This window comes from Ahaetulla prasina, chromosome 1 (genome assembly GCF_028640845.1).
Source record: "Ahaetulla prasina isolate Xishuangbanna chromosome 1, ASM2864084v1, whole genome shotgun sequence".
Taxonomy (NCBI): Eukaryota; Metazoa; Chordata; class Lepidosauria; order Squamata; family Colubridae; genus Ahaetulla; species Ahaetulla prasina.
Window position 1 is genome coordinate 131,463,418 of NC_080539.1, and position 22,512 is coordinate 131,485,929.

At 37.1% G+C, this 22,512-nt stretch overlaps 1 protein-coding gene across 4 annotated transcripts in view; it reads left to right on the top strand.

The window, feature by feature from the left end:
• Positions 1–22,512, top strand: part of PHIP (pleckstrin homology domain interacting protein) — a 97,901-nt gene that overhangs the window by 18,391 nt on the left and 56,998 nt on the right. For all 4 annotated transcript variants that reach the window (XR_009154282.1, XM_058176024.1, XM_058176030.1 and 1 more), the window contains exons 7-15: positions 5,666–5,826; positions 6,936–7,157; positions 7,559–7,659; positions 9,363–9,433; positions 10,093–10,193; positions 10,284–10,324; positions 16,882–16,980; positions 19,562–19,715; positions 20,593–20,727. Coding sequence is in view for 3 of the 4 variants with exons in the window: in XM_058176024.1 (XP_058032007.1) it covers positions 5,666–5,826; positions 6,936–7,157; positions 7,559–7,659; positions 9,363–9,433; positions 10,093–10,193; positions 10,284–10,324; positions 16,882–16,980; positions 19,562–19,715; positions 20,593–20,727 (1,085 nt within the window). In the remaining variant the exon portion in view is untranslated. The remainder of the gene's footprint in view (positions 1–5,665; positions 5,827–6,935; positions 7,158–7,558; positions 7,660–9,362; positions 9,434–10,092; positions 10,194–10,283; positions 10,325–16,881; positions 16,981–19,561; positions 19,716–20,592; positions 20,728–22,512) is intronic.

Below are 22,512 nucleotides of genomic sequence, written 5' to 3' on the forward strand. Positions count from 1 at the left end.
CCCTGTCCCGAGCCCTCCAGAGATCATCAACCAACGTGACCAAAGCTGTCTCTGTCCTGTACCCAGGCCGAAAGCCGGACTGGAACGGGTCCAGATAGACAGTTTCATCCAGGTACTGGGGTAACTGACATGCCACCACACACTCTACAACCTTTGCCACAAAGCGAAGGTTGGAGACGGTACGGTAATTTCCTAAAACAGCTGGATCCAGGGAAGGCTTCTTGAGGAGGGGTCTCACCACCGCCTCTTTCAAGGCGGTAGGAACAACACCCTCCAACAAAGAAGCATTAATAATTCCCTGGAGCCAGCCTCGTGTCACCTCCTGTGTGGCCAGCACCAACCAGGAGGGACATGGGTCCAGTAAACATGTGGTGGCATTCAATCTTCCCAGCAACCTGTCCATGTCCTCAGGAGCCACAGGATCAAACTCATCCCAAACGGTCTCAACAAGACGAGTCTCTGACGTCTCACCTGAATCTATCCAATTTTGATCAACCCGCTGAGTGATTTTATCGTGCAGATACGCACTAAAATCCTCGGCGCGCCCCTGCAGGGGGTCATCCCACACCTCCTGCTGCAGGAGAGAGCGGGTCACCCGAAACAGGGCGGCTGGGCGGTTATCTGCCGATGCAATAAGGGAGGAAACGTAAGTACGCTTGGCCTCTCTCAATGCCACTAGGTAGGTCTGAATATATGACCTAACCAGTGTTCGGTCAGCTTCCAGACGGCTAGATCTCCAGGCACTCTGTAGGCGTCTTTTCCGGCGCTTCATCTCCCTCAGCTCCTCAGAAAACCGAGGAGCTGGTTGAGCTCTGTGCTGGGTCAGAGGCCGCAAAGGCACGACACGGTCCAAAGCCCCAGCCGCGGTCCGTTCCCAGGCCGCGACAAGCTCTTCGGCCATGCTGTGGGCTAGATCCTCAGGGATTGGCCCAAGCTCCGTCAGGAACCTCTCCGGGTCCATCAGGCGCCTGGGACGGAACCAACGCATTGGCCCTATCTCCCTGCGGTGTTGAGTAGCGCTCCGAAAGTCCAAACAAAGAAGAGAATGATCTGACCATGACAAACGCTCGATAACTGAATCTCCTAATTCCAGATCATTCAACCACTGCCCAGAGACAAAAATCAGATCCAGTGAGCCTCCCCCGATGTGAGTAGGGCCGTTAACTACTTGAGTCAGGTCCATGGCCGTCATAGAGGCCATGAACTCCCGAGCTGTCGTCGATGCCACGCCGGTTGATGGCAAGTTGAAATCCCCCATGACCATAAGTCTAGGGGTCTCAACCGCCATCCCGGCAAGCACTTCCAACAGCTCGGGCAGGGCTGTTGTCACGCAGCAAGGAGCCAGGTACGTGATCAACAAGCCCACCTGCATCCTACGACCCCACTTCACACAGAGGGATTCACAACCAGCTATCTGAGGTACAGTGGTCTCCCTCGGTTCTAGACTCTCCTTGATGTTTAAGATTTTTTTAAAAATTAACAGAATAACATTGTTGGAAGGAACCTTGAAGGTCTTTTAGTTCAAACCCCTACTCAAGCAGGAAACCTTAACATTTCAGACAAATAGTTGTCCAATCCCTTCTTAAAAAGCTCCAGTACTGGACTATCCACAGCATCTGGAGGCAAGTCATTAATTTCTCTAACTGTCAGGTCATTTCTGCTTAGTTCTAAGTTGATTCTCTTCTTTCTCTTTACTTTCCATCCATTGCTTTTGGTCCTGCCTTCAAGTGCTTTGGAGAATAGATTGGTCCCCTTTTCTTTGTGGTAGCCCCTTAGATATTAGAACACTGCTATTGTCACTCCTAGTCCTTCTTTTCATTAAACTACCCATACCCAATTTCTGCAACCGTTCTCTGTATGTATGTCTAGTCCCATAATCATCTTTGTTGTTCTCTGTATTCTTTCTACAGTCTCAACATCTTTTTTATATTATGATGACCAAAACTGGATGCAACATTCCAAGTGTGGTCTTTTCAGGCTTTATAAAGTGGTGCTAACACTTCACGTGATCTTGATTCTATCCCTCTGTTAATGTAGCCTTGAACTGCATTTGGCTCTTTTGTAACATATAACATATATTGTATGTCAGTATGGGATGTGTACAGAATACATTACGATTATGAAATCAAATATGTTAATTGTAGAATATTTTATAATGAAACATATAAACCATTGATCTATGACACTATTGTTTGGAAAAGTGGAAATGTAAAAGATCATTTTGCAAATGGGACATGTCAAAGGCATGCTGCTTATTTCTACTGAAGAAACAAAATAATACTTTGTCACAACCATTTTAAAGAATAACTTTCATAAAATTATCAGAATAGTTTCTCTTCAAATACTCTTTGCTTAAAACTAGGAAATGCTTGATTTTTCGTTTTGGTAGTTTTTATTTGGTAAATAAAAAAGCTCTGAATTTGCTCTTTGTCCTGATAAGATATCAACTAAGTATGATTATGATGCTTTGCAAATGACAGTAGAATCCAGAATAAATTGAGTTTCATTAAAGCTTATATATTGTTGATATAAATATAGTATGTAGAAAAAATCATAATAATATATCACTATGAAGTAACCTGGGATTCATGATTTAAAATATATGAACTAGCAGATGGCAGTATTTGAAAAAAAATTCTAACTTTGCATAAGTAATTAAAGAAAGCTGGAGGAAATAGCTTCATTTGTTTTATCCCAGGATTATATTAACTATGTTCAAAGAAACAGAATTACAGAAGCCAGCAGAAAAATTAGATTATGATCTTAATACAGAGCTTAGATATAACATAAAACATTGCTTTTTTGGTGCTTTAACCAGGAATGCTTAAGGTAAGGCTGAATAGCCCACATGTGCTTGTTTATTAAATAAGGAGTTTTGGCTTGACATGACATGCAAGTATATAAATAATTTTTTTTTATCTCCACTGAGGAAAGTCAATCAGTTATAGTAATTAGAATGGCATCATAAGTAGTAGGAGAAAAATGGTAATAATCACTAAATATTTAGTGATTTGACAAATCAAAGTGCCATACAAGTAGCCCTTAGGTTACGATTCTAATTGGGACCACTAAGTGATAAACATAACTGAATTACTAAGCAACTGCAATCCCAGCATTCCCTGTTTTCCTTGTTAACCAAATCCCACCAGTCACTAAGTGAGGACCCTCCATTATATAAGCCATTCCAGGCTTGGTTGCTTCCTGCCCTGAGCCTTGGTGAAGTAGGGACTGCATCCTTTGCCTCCTCTTCCATTCCTACCCCCAACCCTAGCTTTCTATCTCCTACTATGGCTGCCCTTTTGGCTGCCCTGCTGGTAAGTACCGATAGACTGCCAAGTGTCTGAAATTTGATAATGTGACCACATAACTTTAAATAATTGCAGAACAAATGGTCTTTAAGGAAGAACTACCTGTGTGCTTGTCTGACAAGATTTTAATCAGACAATCTGTATTGAAATAATTGCACACATAATGATCCATGGCTGTGATTTTACTTGCAAACATCAAGTCTAAAAGAGCATAGGCATCTATATAGGCCAAAGTACTTCCTTAAGTTGCCTTGCACTTGATCAAATAGAACAAGAATTTAATTGTTACATTTTAGTTAAATGCATTATTCATTGAATTATACTCAAAAGTATTTTCACCTTATTGCAGTCTGTTTAGAACAGTGGTTCTCAACCTTTATAGTGCTGCGACCCCTTTAATACAATTCCCCACGATGTGGCGACCCCTTTAATACAATTCCCCACAATGTGGCGACCCCAATTCGTTTTGAATTTATTGCGCCTGAAGCCGTATTGGCTAGCGATCTGAACTGCTTGCGATTGCCTTGAGGACGGAAGCATTAAAGCGGAGACTCCTCTCCTATTAAGTTTATTGCGCTTGAAGCCAGATTAGGCTAGCGATCGGGAGTGATTGCAGCTGGCTTGAGAGGGAGACATCAGAGCAAAGATTTCTCTCTTTTTTAATTCATTGCGCCTGAAGCCGAATTCAGCTAGCGATTTGAAGAGCCTGCAGCTGGCTTGTGGAGTCAACCATTGGAGCGCGATTTTTTGACTCGCAAGTATACTTCCCATATTTCCGATGGTCTTAGGCGACCCCTGGCAAATCGTCATTTGACCCCCAACAGGGTCGCGACCCACAGGTTGAGAACCGCTGGTTTAGAAGTTGATAATTGTTTCTAGTCCAAGTTCTCCTTACAAGGATGGCTGCTAATAACTGAGCATCTTTCACTCTAAGGGAAATATATTGGTCAGATCTGTGATTTTTCAAAGTGCAATAATTTTTCTGTTTGAGACCTATGAAGTGGTAGGTACCTACGTACAGGTAGTCCTCAACTTACAACAGTTCATTTAGTGACCATTCAAAGTTACAACAGCACTGAAAAAAGTGACTTAAGGCCATTTTTCACAGTTATGACCTTTAGTTTAGTTAGTTTAGTTTATTCAAATTTGTATACCGCCCTATCTCCCTAGGGACTCAGGGCGGTTCACAGGCAGATAAAATACATATAAATACAAGATAAAATGTCCGTTAAAAAACTTATTAAATATAGCCCGATAATTAAAACAATATATATAAAAAACCCATTTAAAATCTAAATTTAAAAAATTTAAAAAACCTAATCCAGCCCTGCGCAGACAAATAGATATGTTTTAAGCTCGCGGCGGAAGGTTCGGAGGTCCGGAAGTTGACGAAGTCCTGGGGGGAGTTCGTTCCAGAGGGTGGGAGCCCCCACAGAGAAGGCCCTTCCCCTGGGTGTCGCCAGATGGCACTGCCTAGCCGACGGCACCCTGAGGAGTCCCTCTCTGTGAGAGCGCACGGGTCGGTGAGAGGTATTTGGTAGCAGCAGGCGGTCCCGTAGATAACCCGGCCCAATGCCATGGAGCGCTTTAAAGATAGTTACCAGCACCTTGAAGCGCACCCGGAAAGCCACAGGCAGCCAGTGCAGTCTGCGCAGGAGAGGTGTCACGTGGGTGCCACGAGGGGCTCCCTCTATCACCCGCGCAGCCGCATTCTGAACTAACTGCAGCCTCCGGATGCCCTTCAAGGGGAGCCCCATGTAGAGAGCATTGCAGTAATCCAGACGAGAGGTCACGAGGGCGTGAGTGACCGTGCATCCCCATGATCATCATGTGATCAAAGTTTAGATGCTTAGCAACTGATTCATACTTATGACTGTTGCTGGGTCCTGGGGTCATGTAAACCTTTTGCAACCTTCTGACAAGCAAAGCCAATGAGGAGGCAGAGATTTACTTAACAACCAGGTTACTAATTTATTAACTAGCAGTGATTTACTTAACAATTGTGGCAAGAAAGATTGTAAATGGGGCAAAACTCACTTAAACGTCTCACTTGACAACAGAAATTTTGGGCTCAATTGTGGTTGTAAGTTGCGGACTACCTGTATTTGTTACATTCTGATAAATTACTGTGTAGCAATATGCCTCATGACTTGAGAGATTTTGGGGACATGAGATGCCTTCCTAGAATTAAGTTATGATAGATTTTCTTCGTAATCTATTTAAGTGCTTCTTGTAATTGATCATTACAAGCATAATTTATTTACATGAATTCTCCATATGAATAGCAGCTTACATCTTTATTGCTTAACAAATATATCTCTTTTTGAACATATATCTAAATATATATTTTTTTATAGCTGAAACTCTCTTTTCAAGAAAGCTTAATGGAAAATACAGACTGGAACATCTTATTCCAACTGCTGTGTATCAGCATATGAAAATGCATAAGCGAATCCTGGGACATTTGTCTTCAGTGTATTGTGTAACTTTTGATCGGACTGGTAGACGGATATTCACAGTAAGTGCAGATTCATCAAAATATTTAAAAATGTATTTCTGCAATGTAAGAGGAGTAGAGTGATGAGTACAAATTAACAAATAAAATGAAAGAAAAATAGATGTGTTGTTTGAGAAACCAACAGAAAGAGGGAGAATATAATTGATGAGAATTGAAACATAAATGTGAGGAAGGTTAGGCTTAAGTAAGAACAAGAGGGCTGAAATAGACATTACAATATTTTTATTGACAATTTGTACTTACAAACAATATGTTCTGAAACTCAATGCATCCCTTGGGTCTCTTTTACTTTACTTAGCTAATACTATTCCCTTCTTTCCCATACCTGTCTGGGGAGAGACATAATAAACTTGAACCATTTGCTTTGGATAGTCCAAGTAAATGATGGTGGTTATAGTAGCAGCTGATGATGCTTCCAGCCAGCATTTTCTTCTGCAGTAAATGAGAGCAATGTTTGAGGTGATTTTATTTTAATTTTTACCAGGTATCATTAAGATTGGTAAGCAACGTTTTCAAACATAACACTGTTATTGAACATTGTACTGCTTTCCAGTGAAAATTAGAGTTAAAATGTACAGTCTGTCTGAAAAAACATTTGTGTTATTCTTTGCTGAGCTACTTTCTATTTATCTGTTAAGAACGTATAAATAATAGTAGTGATGGGAAATCTTTGCCTTAATATAATGAGAAAAAATATTTCCAGTCCTTGGACAGAGTTTCTGACAATTAAAACAGTATTTGGAATTAACAGTGTTGTTCTTCCTTAGTTTTTAGCATATGTAATAGCTGTAATGAGTCAGGTCAGTGTTATATAAATAACTTTTTCTTTTATTTCCATATAATTAGATTTAAGAAAATCATAATACTTCAAGGCATTTATAGTACTTAAATTCAAGCAGCAGACCTTTATCTGTGTGTTCTTTTGAACCCTCAAAATTGAGAGAAAGGAGTCTCGTATATTGGAGAGGTTAAAATTATGCTATACAGTATACATATAGGGGATTTCAAGTAATCTTTCCTATCTAAAGAATTCCTTGGATCCAAGGGAAGATCTCATAGTCTAGCTAACCTTATAAATAAATAAATATTGATGATTAATCTCTTTATAGGGTTCTGATGATTGTCTTGTGAAAATCTGGGCAACAGATGATGGACGGTTGCTTGCTACTTTAAGAGGGCATGCAGCAGAAATATCAGACATGGCTGTTAATTATGAGAATACCATGATTGCTTCAGGGAGCTGTGACAAGATGATCAGAGTGTGGTGTCTTCGAACATGTGCTCCTTTGGCTGTTCTACAAGGACACAGTGCGTCTATAACATCTCTACAGGTAAAATAGATGACTAAGATTTAAAATTTTGGAGGCAAAATAATCAGTAAGGTAGTAAAACAGTTTATGCTATCTGATTCATATTCTTTTTCATGTACAGTACTGTAATTAACTATGTATGCATTGTCTAGACAAATTTATAATCGAATTACTTTTTCCCCACTACTATGAAAAAAATGAAACTAAGAAAGAAAGCAAAGTATATGTGTGATCATTCATAAAAAATATTGTGCATGGGAGAAAGAAATTTCTGACAGACGATTGCATTTGGTTGCAACTACCTTTTTATAGAAGTGGTGATAATGACACTTTAGTATATTCCAAATCACTTGGTTATTTGTTTCCTTGCTTACTATAAATAAAAAAAATACCTGACTGCTTTTTTTTTTTTTTTTTTGCAGTTTTCTCCCCTGTGCACTGGCTCAAAGCGATACCTGTCTTCAACTGGTGCAGATGGCACAATATGTTTTTGGTTGTGGGATGCTGGCACCCTTAAAATCAAGTTAGTTTACATCTTCTATTCCTGTAAGATTACATGTAGTATTTTGAAAAACTGTTCAAAAGCTGGAAATTTTTGTTTGCATTTGTCTATGGACCCAAAATATTTTATCAAAAACAGTAAAATTGGCTTTTTTTCTGTAGAAAAATGGGGGAGATTTCTGAATTACAAGGTTAGGATTTATAAATGCAGTAGACCATGCATTGATATTAGTAGTTGATATTATATCAACTGTTGTGTCATATTGGTTACTTCTGTGTCTTGGAAAACACACAATGCAACTTAATTATTAGTAGGGTTAATCAGGTACGGTATCCAAAATATACTTTGAAGGATGTGGAGTATGAATGTAGCACCAACCACCAGCACCTTAAATCAGTTGCATTTGCACTCCCACATGATCAAATAGATCTGCTGCAGATTAAATGCTAAGCATTTTATAGCCTATTCTTTCTCCTGAAAATTTTTTGATGCTCAGCCAACCATTCAGTATTGCTAAGTGGCAACACCTAGCTAACCTTGTTTGCTCTTGAAAAGCAAATCAGAATTTGATCTGATTAATACTTGTACAGATGATTGTCAGAAAAAAACAGTTTGTTGACTAGAAAGGGAGGTCATATATTCTAGAAAAAAACTTCCATTATATTGCCAAGAAATCTCTGTGGATATGTGCATGAAATCATTAATTTATCTTAACTCAAAGGAGACTTAAGTGGAGAGCCGTTAGTTTTAAAGCTTAAATTCTTTTCAGTTTCTTGAAACCGGTGCAGCTGTGCAGTTTAAAAGGAATGTCAATTCCATGACCATAGGGTTTAGTTTATATTTATACTTTAGAAATAACTTATTTACAAAACAATAAACTTATAATATGCATTCCTGCTCAGGATATATACTAATTATGAAATAGACTAAGTCAAACATAATTTAAATTAATGATTTAAATATACTTAAATGAGTAGACTTTAGTTTTCCTACAATAGAGCACAGAAAAAATGGGGTTGGATATATATCAACAGGTATTCAGGGAGATACAATAGATAGACATATCAGAGAATATAAAAAGGCTGCAATCCGATAATGCATACTCTTTGTGGGGGTACAGTATACAGTGTATAGTATAGTACTATATAGTTCAGTAGTTTTTATTATATCCTGCAGAGGTCCATGGAGTCTTAGTTTTATTTCATTGGGAATAAATCAAAATGTTGATGCCAGTTGGGGATATTGAACAGAAGTTTCCTCCAAGCTACTTGGAGGAAATGTCTTTAAATCCAAGCTACTTTGAGAATAAAATATATTGGCTTTTGCTGTCTGTCTACTGTGTTTCCCCCAAAACAAGACCCGGTCTTATTTTCTTTTTGGCCCCAGAAAAGTACTATTGGCCCATGCCCACCCCTTCACCAGGGCTTATTTTTGGGGTAGGGTTTATAATTAGATGCAGGCATGAAAATTGGGCTAGGACTTATTTTCAGGGTAGATCCTATTTTTGGGGAGAAACATATATCTATCTAATACATTTTTATTTATAATAAATGCCTATTATGAATAATAAATCTAAAACAGAAAATTTGAAAGAGGTTCTCATTCACTTTCTCTCATAAATGTTTGCCCATATTTAGTTTAATCTTTTAATAATTACTGTTTAATTCAGTTATAATTTTAAATTGCTTTAATATATTTAATTCTATTTATTTAAATCTTTGCAGTCCAAGGCCAACGAAGTTTACAGAACGGCCAAGACCTGGAGTCCAAATGATCTGCTCTTCATTTAGTGCTGGTAAATTGCACAATTCTCCTCCCCAAAATTAATTGTATTACTGGAGTATAATGAAAAATTATAATTATTTATAATATATAATATTTATAATTCAAAAATGCCCACTATGCTCTTATTCCCATTAACTTCCAAATGGCAATATTCATAATTGATGTGTAGGTGCTTTACTGTATGTTCGATACATTTCTATCCTGCTTTTCTTTGGACAGCTGAAGAGGTGACATACTTATAGTCGTTCCACAGTTTTTCACAACAATTCTATTTGGTAGGTTGTTTGACCAAGAGAAAGGCCCACCCATTGAGTTTTCATTTAACCCTCTGCTGGTTCTCAAATAGCTGGTGCCTGTGAAAGTTTAGAAATAATTATGTAATAGTATTGAGTCCATCTTGCTACCTTGAATTCTAATACTGAGCTGAAAACCTGTTGTGTAATAAAAATAATTTTAGTCATGTTTTGTTTCTTCATGGGAGAAGCACCCTGGAATAAATTTGGGGAAACAGATGTATGATTGTAGTAGAGGGTCAGTGTGATATATTGCATGTTTGCAGTTGAATGGCACTAACATTAAAAGAATACATGCTATAAGATTATAGTACAATAATAAATCTCCTTAGCAAATTAATATAGTGACATTTCTTTTATGTTTGCTTTTCTTTAGGTGGAATGTTTCTGGCCACTGGAAGTACAGATCATATCATTAGGGTTTATTTCTTTGGATCAGGTCAGCCAGAGAAGATATCAGAGTTGGAGTTTCATACTGTAAATACCTTCTCTAAATTCTTTAGCTCTTTGTTTGAAGTAAATTAATAACCTATAGTCATGTTGTTAATTTTTTTCTTGTTCACACAGGACAAAGTGGACAGCATTCAGTTTTCTAATACGAGTAATCGGTAAGCAAATTACTTATATATTAAACTCACATTCTCTTGCACTATGTTTATGAAAACTGTAATGTTACATAGTTGTTAACATTCAACATGCTAGTTTAATTATCAAGTTTAATTTATCTAATTAGACATACCTTGAGCAATTTTTTCATTTTGCATACTGCAACATATTTTATATTGTATAGAACTTATTTCCCATAAAATGTATGTGATATTGTGCTTTACTTAGTAATTGATAGATTCAGTGTCTGATTTTGGCTGAATTACTGAAGTAGCCTAAGGTTTGTTTATGAGAAAGATACTTATAGATGCACATTTCACAACAAACTTTGTTTCTGAAAGGTCTTGTAAGAAAGCCTTCATTAATTCCATTGATACTTTCTTTGTATTCTTGCATGGATGGGTAGGATTGTGCCAAGCTTGAAAAGGTGCTTTGATTTAAAAAAGCTTCAATAAGAACACACTGTTAAAACAGAAACCTGTTTTGAAGTCATACATCAAATCGGGTAGCTACAAAATGATGTAAAGATTTGAGATCTTCAGTACGCCAGGAGTTGCAGTAGGCACATAATACATTGTAACATCATTTCTTTATGTAAAGGATGCCAAGGGGATTTGAATGATTTGATGAGTTTTATTACCTTGTTAAACCCTGCTTTGGTCCCCATTCAATTTTTCAGTTTACAACTTCTTTTTGGCGGCCTGTTACAAATCCTAACTTTGCTATCTCTTGTGCTAATGGAATATTACACAGTTGGGAATTTAATTTACCCCTCACTCTGAATATGGGTTGAAGGCTGTTAAACCTAGTCCCTGCTATTGGATGAAGCCCCACTTAAATATTTGGCATTGTTAGGCAAGGTTTATTTCTTATGGCTGTTTTTTTAAAAGATTTTTTTAAAGATTGGGGTAACAAAGTTGTAAATGTTCTCTGTTCCTCCTCCTTTCTCTTTGGATTACCTATATTTGTGAGATATTTTCATGATGCCATTCTACTACAATATTACCATTGAGTCATGATTGCATATATTAAGTATAATAGTGACATAGGGATTTTCTCCCAAGAGTATACTTGCCAAGCCAAGTAGTAATACAGGTAGTTTTTGTCTTACGACCACAATTGAGACAAAAATTTCTATTAATAAGTGAGACATTTGTTAAGTGAGTTTTGCTCCATTTTGCAACCTTTACCACAGTTGTTAAGTGAATCACTGCAGGTGTTGCATTAGTAACACGGTTGTCAAGTGAATCTAGCTCCCCCATTGGTTTTGCTTGTCAGAAGTTGCAAAAGGTAATCACGTGACCCCAGGACACCACAACCGTCATAAATATGAGTCAGTTGCAGAGTGTCTGAATTTTGATCATATGATCATGGGATTGTAAATTTGAAAAATGGTCATAAGTCACTCTTTTCAGTACTGTTGTAATTTGAATGGTCACTAAGTTGACTGTTGTAAGTCAAAGACTATCTGTAATAGCCTAGCTTCTTATCCAACAGCGTCAAGTTTCTAAGTGATTGAACACTATCCCAGAAAAGCAAGGTAATGGTCACTATTGGCTCTCATGCCTAATGGTCACTCTCTCTCAGCCCAGCTCACCTGTCAGGGTTGTTATTGTGACAAAAATAGGAGGAGGAAAGAGTATTGTGAGGGCTCACCACCTTGAGTTTTTTTTTAAAATAAAAAGGCGGGCAATAAATGCTACAAATCAAATGGAAAATAATTTTTCACATTGTTTTTGAAAAAGTTTGCTTTTAATTTGGAATTTTCTGCATTGTTTCAGCACAATTTAAATTCACTGGACATTTTCCAGACAATTTATCTTAGAAGATGTTAGGGAATGTTTTCAAAATCTATTCCAGGAAACCTGGAATATAGCAAGCTTATGTACTTTTTTCATCCTATTTTGCCAAAGTATAAGGTAGCTAAATGTGTTTTACTATTTCCTCAATATATCTTTCCAATGAATATTTTTTTCAAATTGAATGTTCGAACAATTTGAATTGAATAAGTTCGCCTTCACAACAGGAATCAAAACATGCCCTTTTCATATCTTGAATTCATAGCTAGTCAGGTCCTATTTATATGGACCTAAGAACATTTCTCTCCATATAAGGAAAATTATGTATCTTGTAAAAAATTTTTTCAAGTGGTTTATTCATGCTATAGTTTAATATCTGATCATGATCCTATTTTAAAAAAATGGGAAATGAAAATGATCTATGTGTGGACATTATGCAAGAAACATTAACTACATGTGAATATGTAAAATTAAATTAAACAATTATGTTTTATTTCTGCTGGTTTGTTCTTTTAAGTAGAAGAAATAGTACTATATAAACATATTGATAGTAACATATTATGTTAAAAATCTTTTTGAATTCCAGAGTTGATTAGATACTTAAATAAATAATAATACCTTTGACTATAGTTTCAAGGTCACGAAACCCAGGACAATCAATCAGAGTATTTTCCTATCAGCATTTCACAGCTTTAAAATATCTCATGTGTTACTTTCTCATTTCCAAAAACAAAATAATACTAGACATGATTTCTAGTGAAGTGTTTAATAATAGGTAAAGGTTCTCCTCGCACTTACGTGCTAGTCGACTCTAGGGGGTGGTGCTCATCTCCATTTCAAAGCTGAAGAGCCAGCACTGTCCAAAGACATCTCCGTGGTCATGTGGCCATCATGACTAAATGCCAAAGGCGCACAGAACACTGTTACCTTCCCACCAAAGGTGGTCCCTATTTTTTTACTTGCATTTTTTATGTGCTTTCAAACTGCTAGGTTGGCAGAAGCTGGGACAAGTAACAGGAGCTCACCCTGTTAGGTGGCACTAGGGATTTGAACTGCTGAACTGCCAACCTTTCAATCGACAAGCTCAGTGTCTTAGCCACTGAGCCATTGCATCCCTTGTTTAATAATAGTGTAGGTTTATTTGGAACAGGCAGTCTTTCAACCTTGGTATCAAAACCAAGATATGAAAAGCTGTTGAGGGCTTTGTGGGCCAACACCTGCACTTTGAAATAGAAAGAAATGGAATCCAGTGATAATAATTAAGAATTGATCTTGAATTTTTCTGAACTAGCAACAGTTTCCCTGTAATTACTACTTATAAACTAATTTTAAAAACTTGTAGCTGCTGTTACCAAAGGCCATATGTAGTTCAATATCCTTACCAATTTCATAAATTATTTAAAATAATAATAATAATAAAAAAAACCTGTAATACAGGTAGTCCTCAACTTATGACCACAATTGAACCCAAAATTTATTAAGTGAGTTTCGCTTCATATTATGACTTTTATTGCCACATTTGTTGAGTGAATCACTGTAGTAATCTGGTTGTTAAGTGAATCTGGTTTTCCCATTGATTTTGCTCGTCAGAAGGTTGCAGAAGGTGATCATATGACCTCAAGATGCAGCAAATGTTCTAAATGTGAGTCAGTTGTCAAGCATCCGAATGTAAATCACATGACCATGGGGATGCTGCAACGGTCATAAGAGTGAAAAATAGTCATGGCACTTTTTTCAGTGCCATTGTAGCTTGGAATAGTCACTAAGTGGACTGTTGTAAATCGAGGACTACCTGTACTCGGTTGCCTTTTATGTTTCTGAATTATTTTCTACACAGACTAACTGACTCATTTTCTGGTACTTGTCTGTATTTTTGTCTGCTTTGATTTCCTACTTTTCTTCCAGAAGTTTCACTATCCAATGCTTTTTATTTTGGATATCGTTGTGTTTTAATTCCATTCGTTTGGTTCCTAAAATTTATGAACCAGTAAATTAATTACCATATTTTTCGGAGTATAAGGTGCTCCAGACTATAAGGCGCACCTATCTTCTTTGGTGAGGAAAACAAGAAAAAGAATCTGCCTCTGCCTCCCACCAATTTAGCAGAACCCCTAAGCATAATCTTTGAAAAAGCTTTCATGACCAGCTCCCTTCCCAACCTATGGTCACTAGCCATGGTCATCCCTGTCTTCAAAAAAGGAGACCCCAGCCTAGTTGAAAATTACAGACCAATCTCTTTATGCTGCGTCACCTGCAAAGTAATGGAATCTATCATGAACAAATCCATTACCCTCCATCTAGAAACAAACAACCTACTCTCTAATAAACAATTTGGTTTCAGAAAAAAATTATCATGTAACTTACAACTTCTTTACTGCAAAAACATATGGACTACAAATCTTGATCAAGGCAAAGCAATAGATGCAATCTACATAGACTTCTGTAAGGCTTTTAACTCAGTAGTACATGATAAACTTCTCCTAAAACTAAAATCCTACGGCATTTCAGGACCCCTCCACAATTGGATAACTGCTTTCCTATCAAACAGACAACAAGTGGTCAAAATAGGCAATGCTCTATCAAATCCTGTTCCTGTCAAGAGTGGCGTTCCCCAAGGCAGCGTTCTTGGACCAACACTCATCATATTATACATTAATGATCTCTGTGACCATATCACAAGTAATTGTGTTCTCTTTGCTGACGATGTCAAACTAGTTAACACAACCAACAATACAACTACCCTTCAGAAAGACCTTGACTTTGTATCCGAATGGTCTAAAACTTGGCAACTCCAAATCTCAACCAGCAAATGCTCAGTCTTACATATTGGAAAAAAGAACCAAAACACTAAGTACATACTTGATGGACATTACCTTACAGATGACCCCCATCCTGTTAAAGACCTTGGAGTTTTCATATCAAATGATCTAAGTGCCAAAGCCCACTGCAACTACATCGCAAAAAAGGCTCTAAGAGTTGTAAACCTAATCTTGCATAGCTTCTTTTCCAAAAACACTACACTACTAACCAGAGCATATAAAACATTTGCTAGACCAATTCTTGAATACATCTTGCCTGTCTGGAACCCATACCTCATTTCAGACATCAATACAATTGAACGTGTCCAGAAATATTTTACAACAAGAGTTCTCCATTCCTCTGTAAACAACAAAATACCTTATGCCACCAGATTTGAAATCCTAGGTTTAGAAAACTTAAAACTCTGCCGCCTCCGACAGGACCTGTGCTTAACTCGTAGAATCATCTATTGCAATGTCCTTCCTGTTGAAAACTACTTCAGCTTCAATCGCAACAATACAAGAGCAAACAATAGATTTAAACTTAATGTTAACCGCTTCAAACTTGATTGCAGAAAATTTGATTTCTGTAACAGAATCATTAACACTTGGAACACACTACCTGACTCTGTGGTCTCTTCTCAAAATCCCAAAATCTTTAACCAAAAACTATCTACTATTGACCTTACCCCATTCCTAAGAGGACTGTAAGGGGCATGCATAAGAGCACAAAAGTGCCTACCATTCCTGTCGTATTGTTCCTTTTCATTATATCCAATTAATATAGTTATTACATACTTATGCTCATATATATGCTTATATATTATATAGCTATTTCATTTCATGTTAATGCCTATATATACTGATATGACAAAATAAATAAATAAATAAAATAAATAATTTTTGCCTTGTTGCAGCAAACAGCAAATAGCCTACTTTACTTTCATTTTCGTTTTCAGCATAACTTGATTAGCACAAGAAAAAAAAATCTGCTCCCAGCAGTTTACCTCCTTGCAGCAAGCAGCAGAGGCCTGCGCAGCAGTAGGCAATGGCAATCAATCTCTGCAGCCTGAAACAGCTGAGAGTTGGGAAGCCGATCCAAGGAACAATCAACTTGTGCTAATTAGGCTGTGCTGAGGCTGAAATGGGCTATTTCTTCTTGCTGCTTGCTGTAAGGAGGTAAATTGCTGGGAGGCAGAGGCCAAAGTGGGGGTGGGCAGTGGGTGGGCAGTGCTACATTCAATGTATAAGACACACCTAAATTTTAATCCCCTTTTAGGGGGGAAAAAGGTGCGTCTTATACTCCAAAAATACGGTATATGTGTTGTGCCTCGTCCGCTTTCCCCGCAGCTGGGCCCGTCTAATCTGCTTCCGAACGCTGAGGAATGTCCTAGCATGCCTCCCGGCCCCAGCCCTAGCTCCATGCCCAGACAGGCCGAGGAGGAAGAAGTGCCTCCAGCCCCCAGCTCTGGCTCCATGACCAGGCAAACGGAGCAACTAGACCCCTCCCCCTCCCCCACAGCATGTGAGCCTGAGGAAGGTCAATTACCAACAGCTGCAGATTGGAGTGACCCTCGCTTCAGGAGAATTGATAGGCGGCGTCAACAGAAGGAAGGGAGGGGCAGGCCTGGATAAGTACTGAGTCATGGAGCCACACCCCATGGCCTATATAAAGGATCTGCTTTCTGACATTCTCTGAGTCAGGCAAAGTCTACCTTATCTTGCTGAAGTAACTTTCTGGTCTCCTGCCTGCCTTGAGAACTTTGCTAGGACTTTGGCAGAGCTGCAGAGGCATGCCTGATTCGGATTTCCCTGACCCGGCCGTCAGCGGAGGAGTGGGACATGACAATATGGCCTAATATTACTAGACTACATTCTGGATTTCTATGATTAGTTCTAAATGTTTTCACGGGAAAACATAGGCTATATGAGGATATATTTTCTCTCTCTCTTTTTTTTTAGATTTGTGAGTGGAAGTCGTGATGGAACAGCACGTATCTGGATGTTCAAGAGAAGGGAATGGAAAAGCATTTTACTGGATATGGCTACCCGTCCCTCAGGGTAAACTATTTTTGTATTTACCTGCATATAATAGTTTTCTGTTACTGTTGTTAAGGTAGAAATAATTTTGTGATAAGGGAACAAGCCAGGACTATTTCCAAGATTTCTTTGAATTTTGAGTTTGTAGTCGGTGCGGTGAATTCCTGACTCTTGTTCTCTTTGAAAGCATGATGGGTGAGATGGAAAGATAAGTAGATGAGACTTTCCAGAATTTAGCAGTTTTGTTCTACTTCTAGAATCCTAGTTCCCTTGCTGTCATTTCAAGAAGAAATGAAATAGGAAGGACCCAATATGAGAGAGCTTTTAATTATGGGTGATTTAGTTATCAGTAACACAGAGATGGGTTTACTATGGTTCTGTCAATTTCATGGTGATGTGAAAAATATAGATAAACACATACTATTTAGATAAGTTGCTGGATAAAGATGGGTAGGAGGTAGTAGTTCTGTTTCACAAATGCATTGACCAGTTCTCAAAGCCAGGTTTGGCTTGAAACCCAGCAGATTGAATCCCAAACCTGCCAAGTGCTCCAGTTCCTCACATAGGGCCATAGACAGGCACAGGTGTGAACAGATAGATAAGACAGTGGTGCCAGGTACAAGGGTTTAGATCAATTGTGTGGAAGTGTGTGTATGGGGGGGGATAAATTGAAACTGAAATAAAAAAGAACCAGAGTGCTGATACAGCTTGGGATGTGTGGAGTAGAGAATTTGGAGTGTTCTTCTGAGGAAGAAGCCTGAGAAAATTTGGCATTTGGAAGTAGGGAAGGCAAAAATAGGCAAAAGCATCTTGGTAGGTTCCTCTGATTGGAGCTGTACATTGCACATTGATGTTGGATCCTGAATATAAGATTTTTAAAAAACTGAAGGCATTTCCAACATATACATCTAGTTTAAGAACGTTCATTTTGTCTGTTTCTTTGTTTTACATTGGGGTGAAAGGAAATACTTTTCAAGCTCTTTCATGCAAACTTCCAAAATGAATCTGAACAAGTTAAATTTTAAATCCTGAACTAAAAATAGACATATATTTAAAAAGACAAATTAAACTATAGTATACAGTTGAATTTTCCCCCCAGATCCAGAACTTAAAGTCTTAACCATTTTCCTGAAGGTTTTACTAAACTGGATCAAAAGGAAGTGATTTAGACCTGATTTCGCCAAACATATCTAACATAAATGTTTCTACTACCCAAAAATTGTAATAATTCTACAAGAATGAAAGGCATGTAGCAGTCAAACAAATAATTTGTTTTTCTGAAACTATTTTTCTGAACTCTCACTGAGTCAAAGCCCCTGAAGGCAACCTTAACCAGAAGCAAGATTTAGGAAACTAATTTTTTAATCTTTGAAATACATCAATAGCTGATATACATCATCCTCTTATCTTTGTTTTAAAAAACCCATAATTATTTTCTGTGAAGATTCCTCCCCAGTTTCTAAATAGGTATTAAGTATAATGAAAATCTGATATCTTTGGAGGATTCAAAATACAGGTTTTACTACAGATAATCCTCGATTTATGACCACAAGTGAGTCCAAAATTTCTGTTGCTAAGCGAGTGAGTTATTAAGCAAGTTTTGCTCCATTTTATGATGTTTTGCACAGTTGTTAAGTGAATCACTGAAGTTGTTAAATGAACCATGTCATTAAACAAATCTGGCTTCCCTCATTGACTTTGCTTGTTGGAAGCTGATTGAGAAGGTTACAATGGTAATCACATGACTCTGGGACAGTGCAACTGTCACAAATACATGCCAATTGCCAAGTGCCCAAATTTGGATCCCATGACTGGGAATGGGATGCTTCGATGATTGTAAATATAAAAACCAGTCATGTCACTTTTTTCAGTGTTGTTGTACAATAACTTCGAAGGTCACTAAACGGTTAGAAGTCAAGGATTACCTGTAATATCTACTGTTCGATGAATACTGCTGATGAACATTACAAATACAATACACGGGTTCTTAAATAAAAAAATATGTCAAATTATGTAAGAGCATGGATTTAGAGGCTGTGGTCTCTCTGGTTAATGGCTTACTGTGATTAGAGTTTTACTCTTTCTTGCTCCTCTCTGAGGAGGAACAAATAATGAAAGTACTGTGTTTCCCTGAAAATAAGACCCTGTCTTATATTTTTTTGAACCCTGAAATAAGCATTTGGCCTTATTGCTATGTACTCAAAAGCCCGATTGGGCTTACTATCAGGGGATGTCTTATTTTGGGGAAAATAAGTACATTTTTGCATACATAGAATCTACTCTTCTACAATACCTCAATGAATGAATAAAAGTGCTAGTCTTGCTTAAGTCTCAATTCGCAATATCTTGCGTAATAGGGTACAGTAATTACAAAGTGTAAGCCACTGTAGCAGGAAACTAAACTGCTTCCCTACTTTGACCCATATGAACTAGTGGGGCTTAATAGTTATGGTGATTGTCCTGTCCGGTAATCTTATATCTCATTCCTAATATTGATAGGCTTGTTATAGTCATCAACTAAAACTTTTAAAATCTTTAGATATATTTTGGAAATTTTCTCATTATTATAATGCTTCTATTTTCTGTTAATTCTTCATTGCAGACAAACCCTACAAGGAGTAGAAGACAAAATTACAAAATTGAAAGTCACTATGGTGGCATGGGACCGTCATGACAACTCTGTTATTACTGCAGTTAACAACATGACTTTGAAAGTTTGGAATTCCTTCACTGGTCAACTTACTCATGTTTTACTGGTAATGAAACAATATGAGGAGTTACTTTCTGGAAATAGCTCTGTCTTCAAACAGTATTGATAATCAGTTAAAAACGAGGTGTTTTGGTTGTACACTTAATATAGAATTTACATTTCAAAATATTATGCAATAAAATCTTTTTTTAAAAAAGAATACATTCTTGAGTTTTTTGCATGATTTTTTGGAGGTACCGTATGATAAACTTAACAGTTTATGTGTTTATGCATGAAAATAAACATTTTTTGATATTGTATATATTGGAGGCAAAGGCTAATTTGCATGTAATGATAAACTAGCATTCTTTAGAATTCTAGCTTATTGTGATAAAATAAGCATGTTAGTGCACACTTGTTTGTTTGATTCTTTTTGGTTGTTCTTGCCAGCAGGTATAATTAAATGAATTGGGAAGCCTTGCAATAGATGAGAATTAATACTGGAGACCTGGTATCAAATTCTGTCCTTTTACTAGAGAAACTGGCTAGAGATTGTGGTTTACATTATTATTAAAATATTGATAGATTTCCTCTATTTGTTTAGACATTCCTGCTGGCAGGGGAACCAAGTTGGGGTAATCGTACATTTTACATCAGGTTATTGTGGGGGGTTCAAAGAACATTCACTGCTAGAAATCTCACTAATTATATTCTAGTAGTTCTGCTGAAGTTTCTGCAGTTCTTGCTGAACTGAACAACATTTTGATGATCAAAATTTGTATATTGCAAATAGCAAAATTTGACAATTGATACTTTTCTTCTATTCTTCAAAACTGCATTAACCCTTCTTTGGTTGATTGGCTGGCTGGTTACTTTTTGATTTAGGAAATTGGTTCAATGTCTTTAACTGAATTTTATTTCTAACTTTAAAAAAATTATTCTAGGGTCATGAAGATGAAGTATTTGTACTTGAAAGTCACCCTTTTGATCCCAGGGTTCTCTTCTCTGCTGGTCATGATGGAAATGTTATAGTATGGGATTTGGCAAAGGGAACAAAAATTCGCTCTTACTTCAATATGGTAAATATATTAAGCTTGTTCTTTCTTTAAATATTTTGAATAGGTGATTAAACTTATCAAATTATTAATAATAGTAATCCTAAAAATAAAATTTAATGCTACTTCTTTTGGGAGCTCCTCTTTATCATTGGGTAATATGATATATACAAATAGAATAGCTAGCTCCAATTTTGTGCTCTCCCAAAATTGCCAGAATATCTGGAATGTGCAGAAGGAGGAATAATGGCTTTAGTCATAGTATTAGTTGAATTTTTGTGACAGCCCATCCTTTTATGTATATTTAACCTGCAGACTATTCAGATATAATTTATAGCTTGGATTAGATATGACCAATGTAAAGAGACTTTGGGGCTTCAGAAAGAAATTGGGAAAAAGTTGTGAAGCCCTCCCCCATCCCTGCCAAGTACGTGATGAGGAGGAGCTTCATAGTTTTGCTTCACTCAAGTGTGAAGACCTGAAGAGAGTGTCTTCATTTAAGTTGCACATCAATCAGTGAAATTAATAATTAACCCTAACTATAAGCATAACCAAAATACAACAGATAATCAGAAAAGTACAGTTTAACCCTTCACAAGAACTTAGGCTCGTCAGATTTTTTAGGATAGTGAATAGTTTGGAACAGAGGTGTTGTAGAAATTGGATACAAAGTAAGCATGTTCTTTTCTGAGCCCATGCAGCTGCCTTATAAGTTCAGGAAAAGATGCAGGGTTGCATCTTGAAAGGGTTGTTGACAGATAGATACTGGGTCTGGTATTAGAGTGGCCATACCAGACCAATAGGATCTTTGTTTGCTTTAGATCCAAAGACTATTTGATAGCCATGGTTTAGGTGGATCCAGGAAATTATAAATTGTTTAGGTTTCCTGTATTAACCATTGCTTATTCAAAGAATAAAGCAACTTAGGTCAATGTACACATAAAAAATAATTCATGCTGTGGCTTATTAAGCTGAGATACAATAGACAAAAATAGTCACGTTCCATTTGTCTAGAACTATTCTATTTCTAACAGTTTTAATACAGGTACATAAAGAATCACAACTATGTGTCCCCTTTCTAGTTTGTATATATGTTGCTTGTATCTTGATGAATTCCATTTTTAAAAGAGTGTTGAAATGTTATAATTTTAAACTGTCCTTGGATTGTACGCTATCTACTAATTCAGAGCAAATGGGTTTTTGTAAATCAAGCAGAAGCTTCTGGTGCACAAGGTAATTCCTTATCTCATTGTTACTGACAAAATAGTTTGCATTTTTCACTTTTTTGTTTTTTGTTGGGAAATATATACATATGAATAGGCAAAATAAAATTGTGTCTTTAATCGTAGGAGTTTGCTTTTACAGATGGGGCTGTTATCATAAATTTGATGTAAATGTGGAAGACAGCAGTACATTTGCTTTAGACATGAACTATTCAACATTTTGATTGCTAACCAATGCTATTAGCACATTAATAATTGTAAGATATGACTTGACCTTAAGTCCGTGCCCCTATTTAAATTTCACATAAAGGGAAGGCCTATTGCATTAAATATTTATGGTAGAGATGTCCTACTGAGTAGCTTGCACCCCAGTGACTCTGTGCTTATAACCATATGGTTTTCTTGGCAACAGTATAAAAGTGGTTTGCTGCTACTTTCTTTCCAGGATGTTTTGTTTGCTTCCTAAACTGGTTTACAATCCCTGCATCATCTGTTAGTCTCTCCCATTAAGTCAATAGTATTGGTAGGCCCTTTCTGCTTTTTACAAAAACTTTTGCAAGTTCCACCCCTTTGGGCATACGTGCAC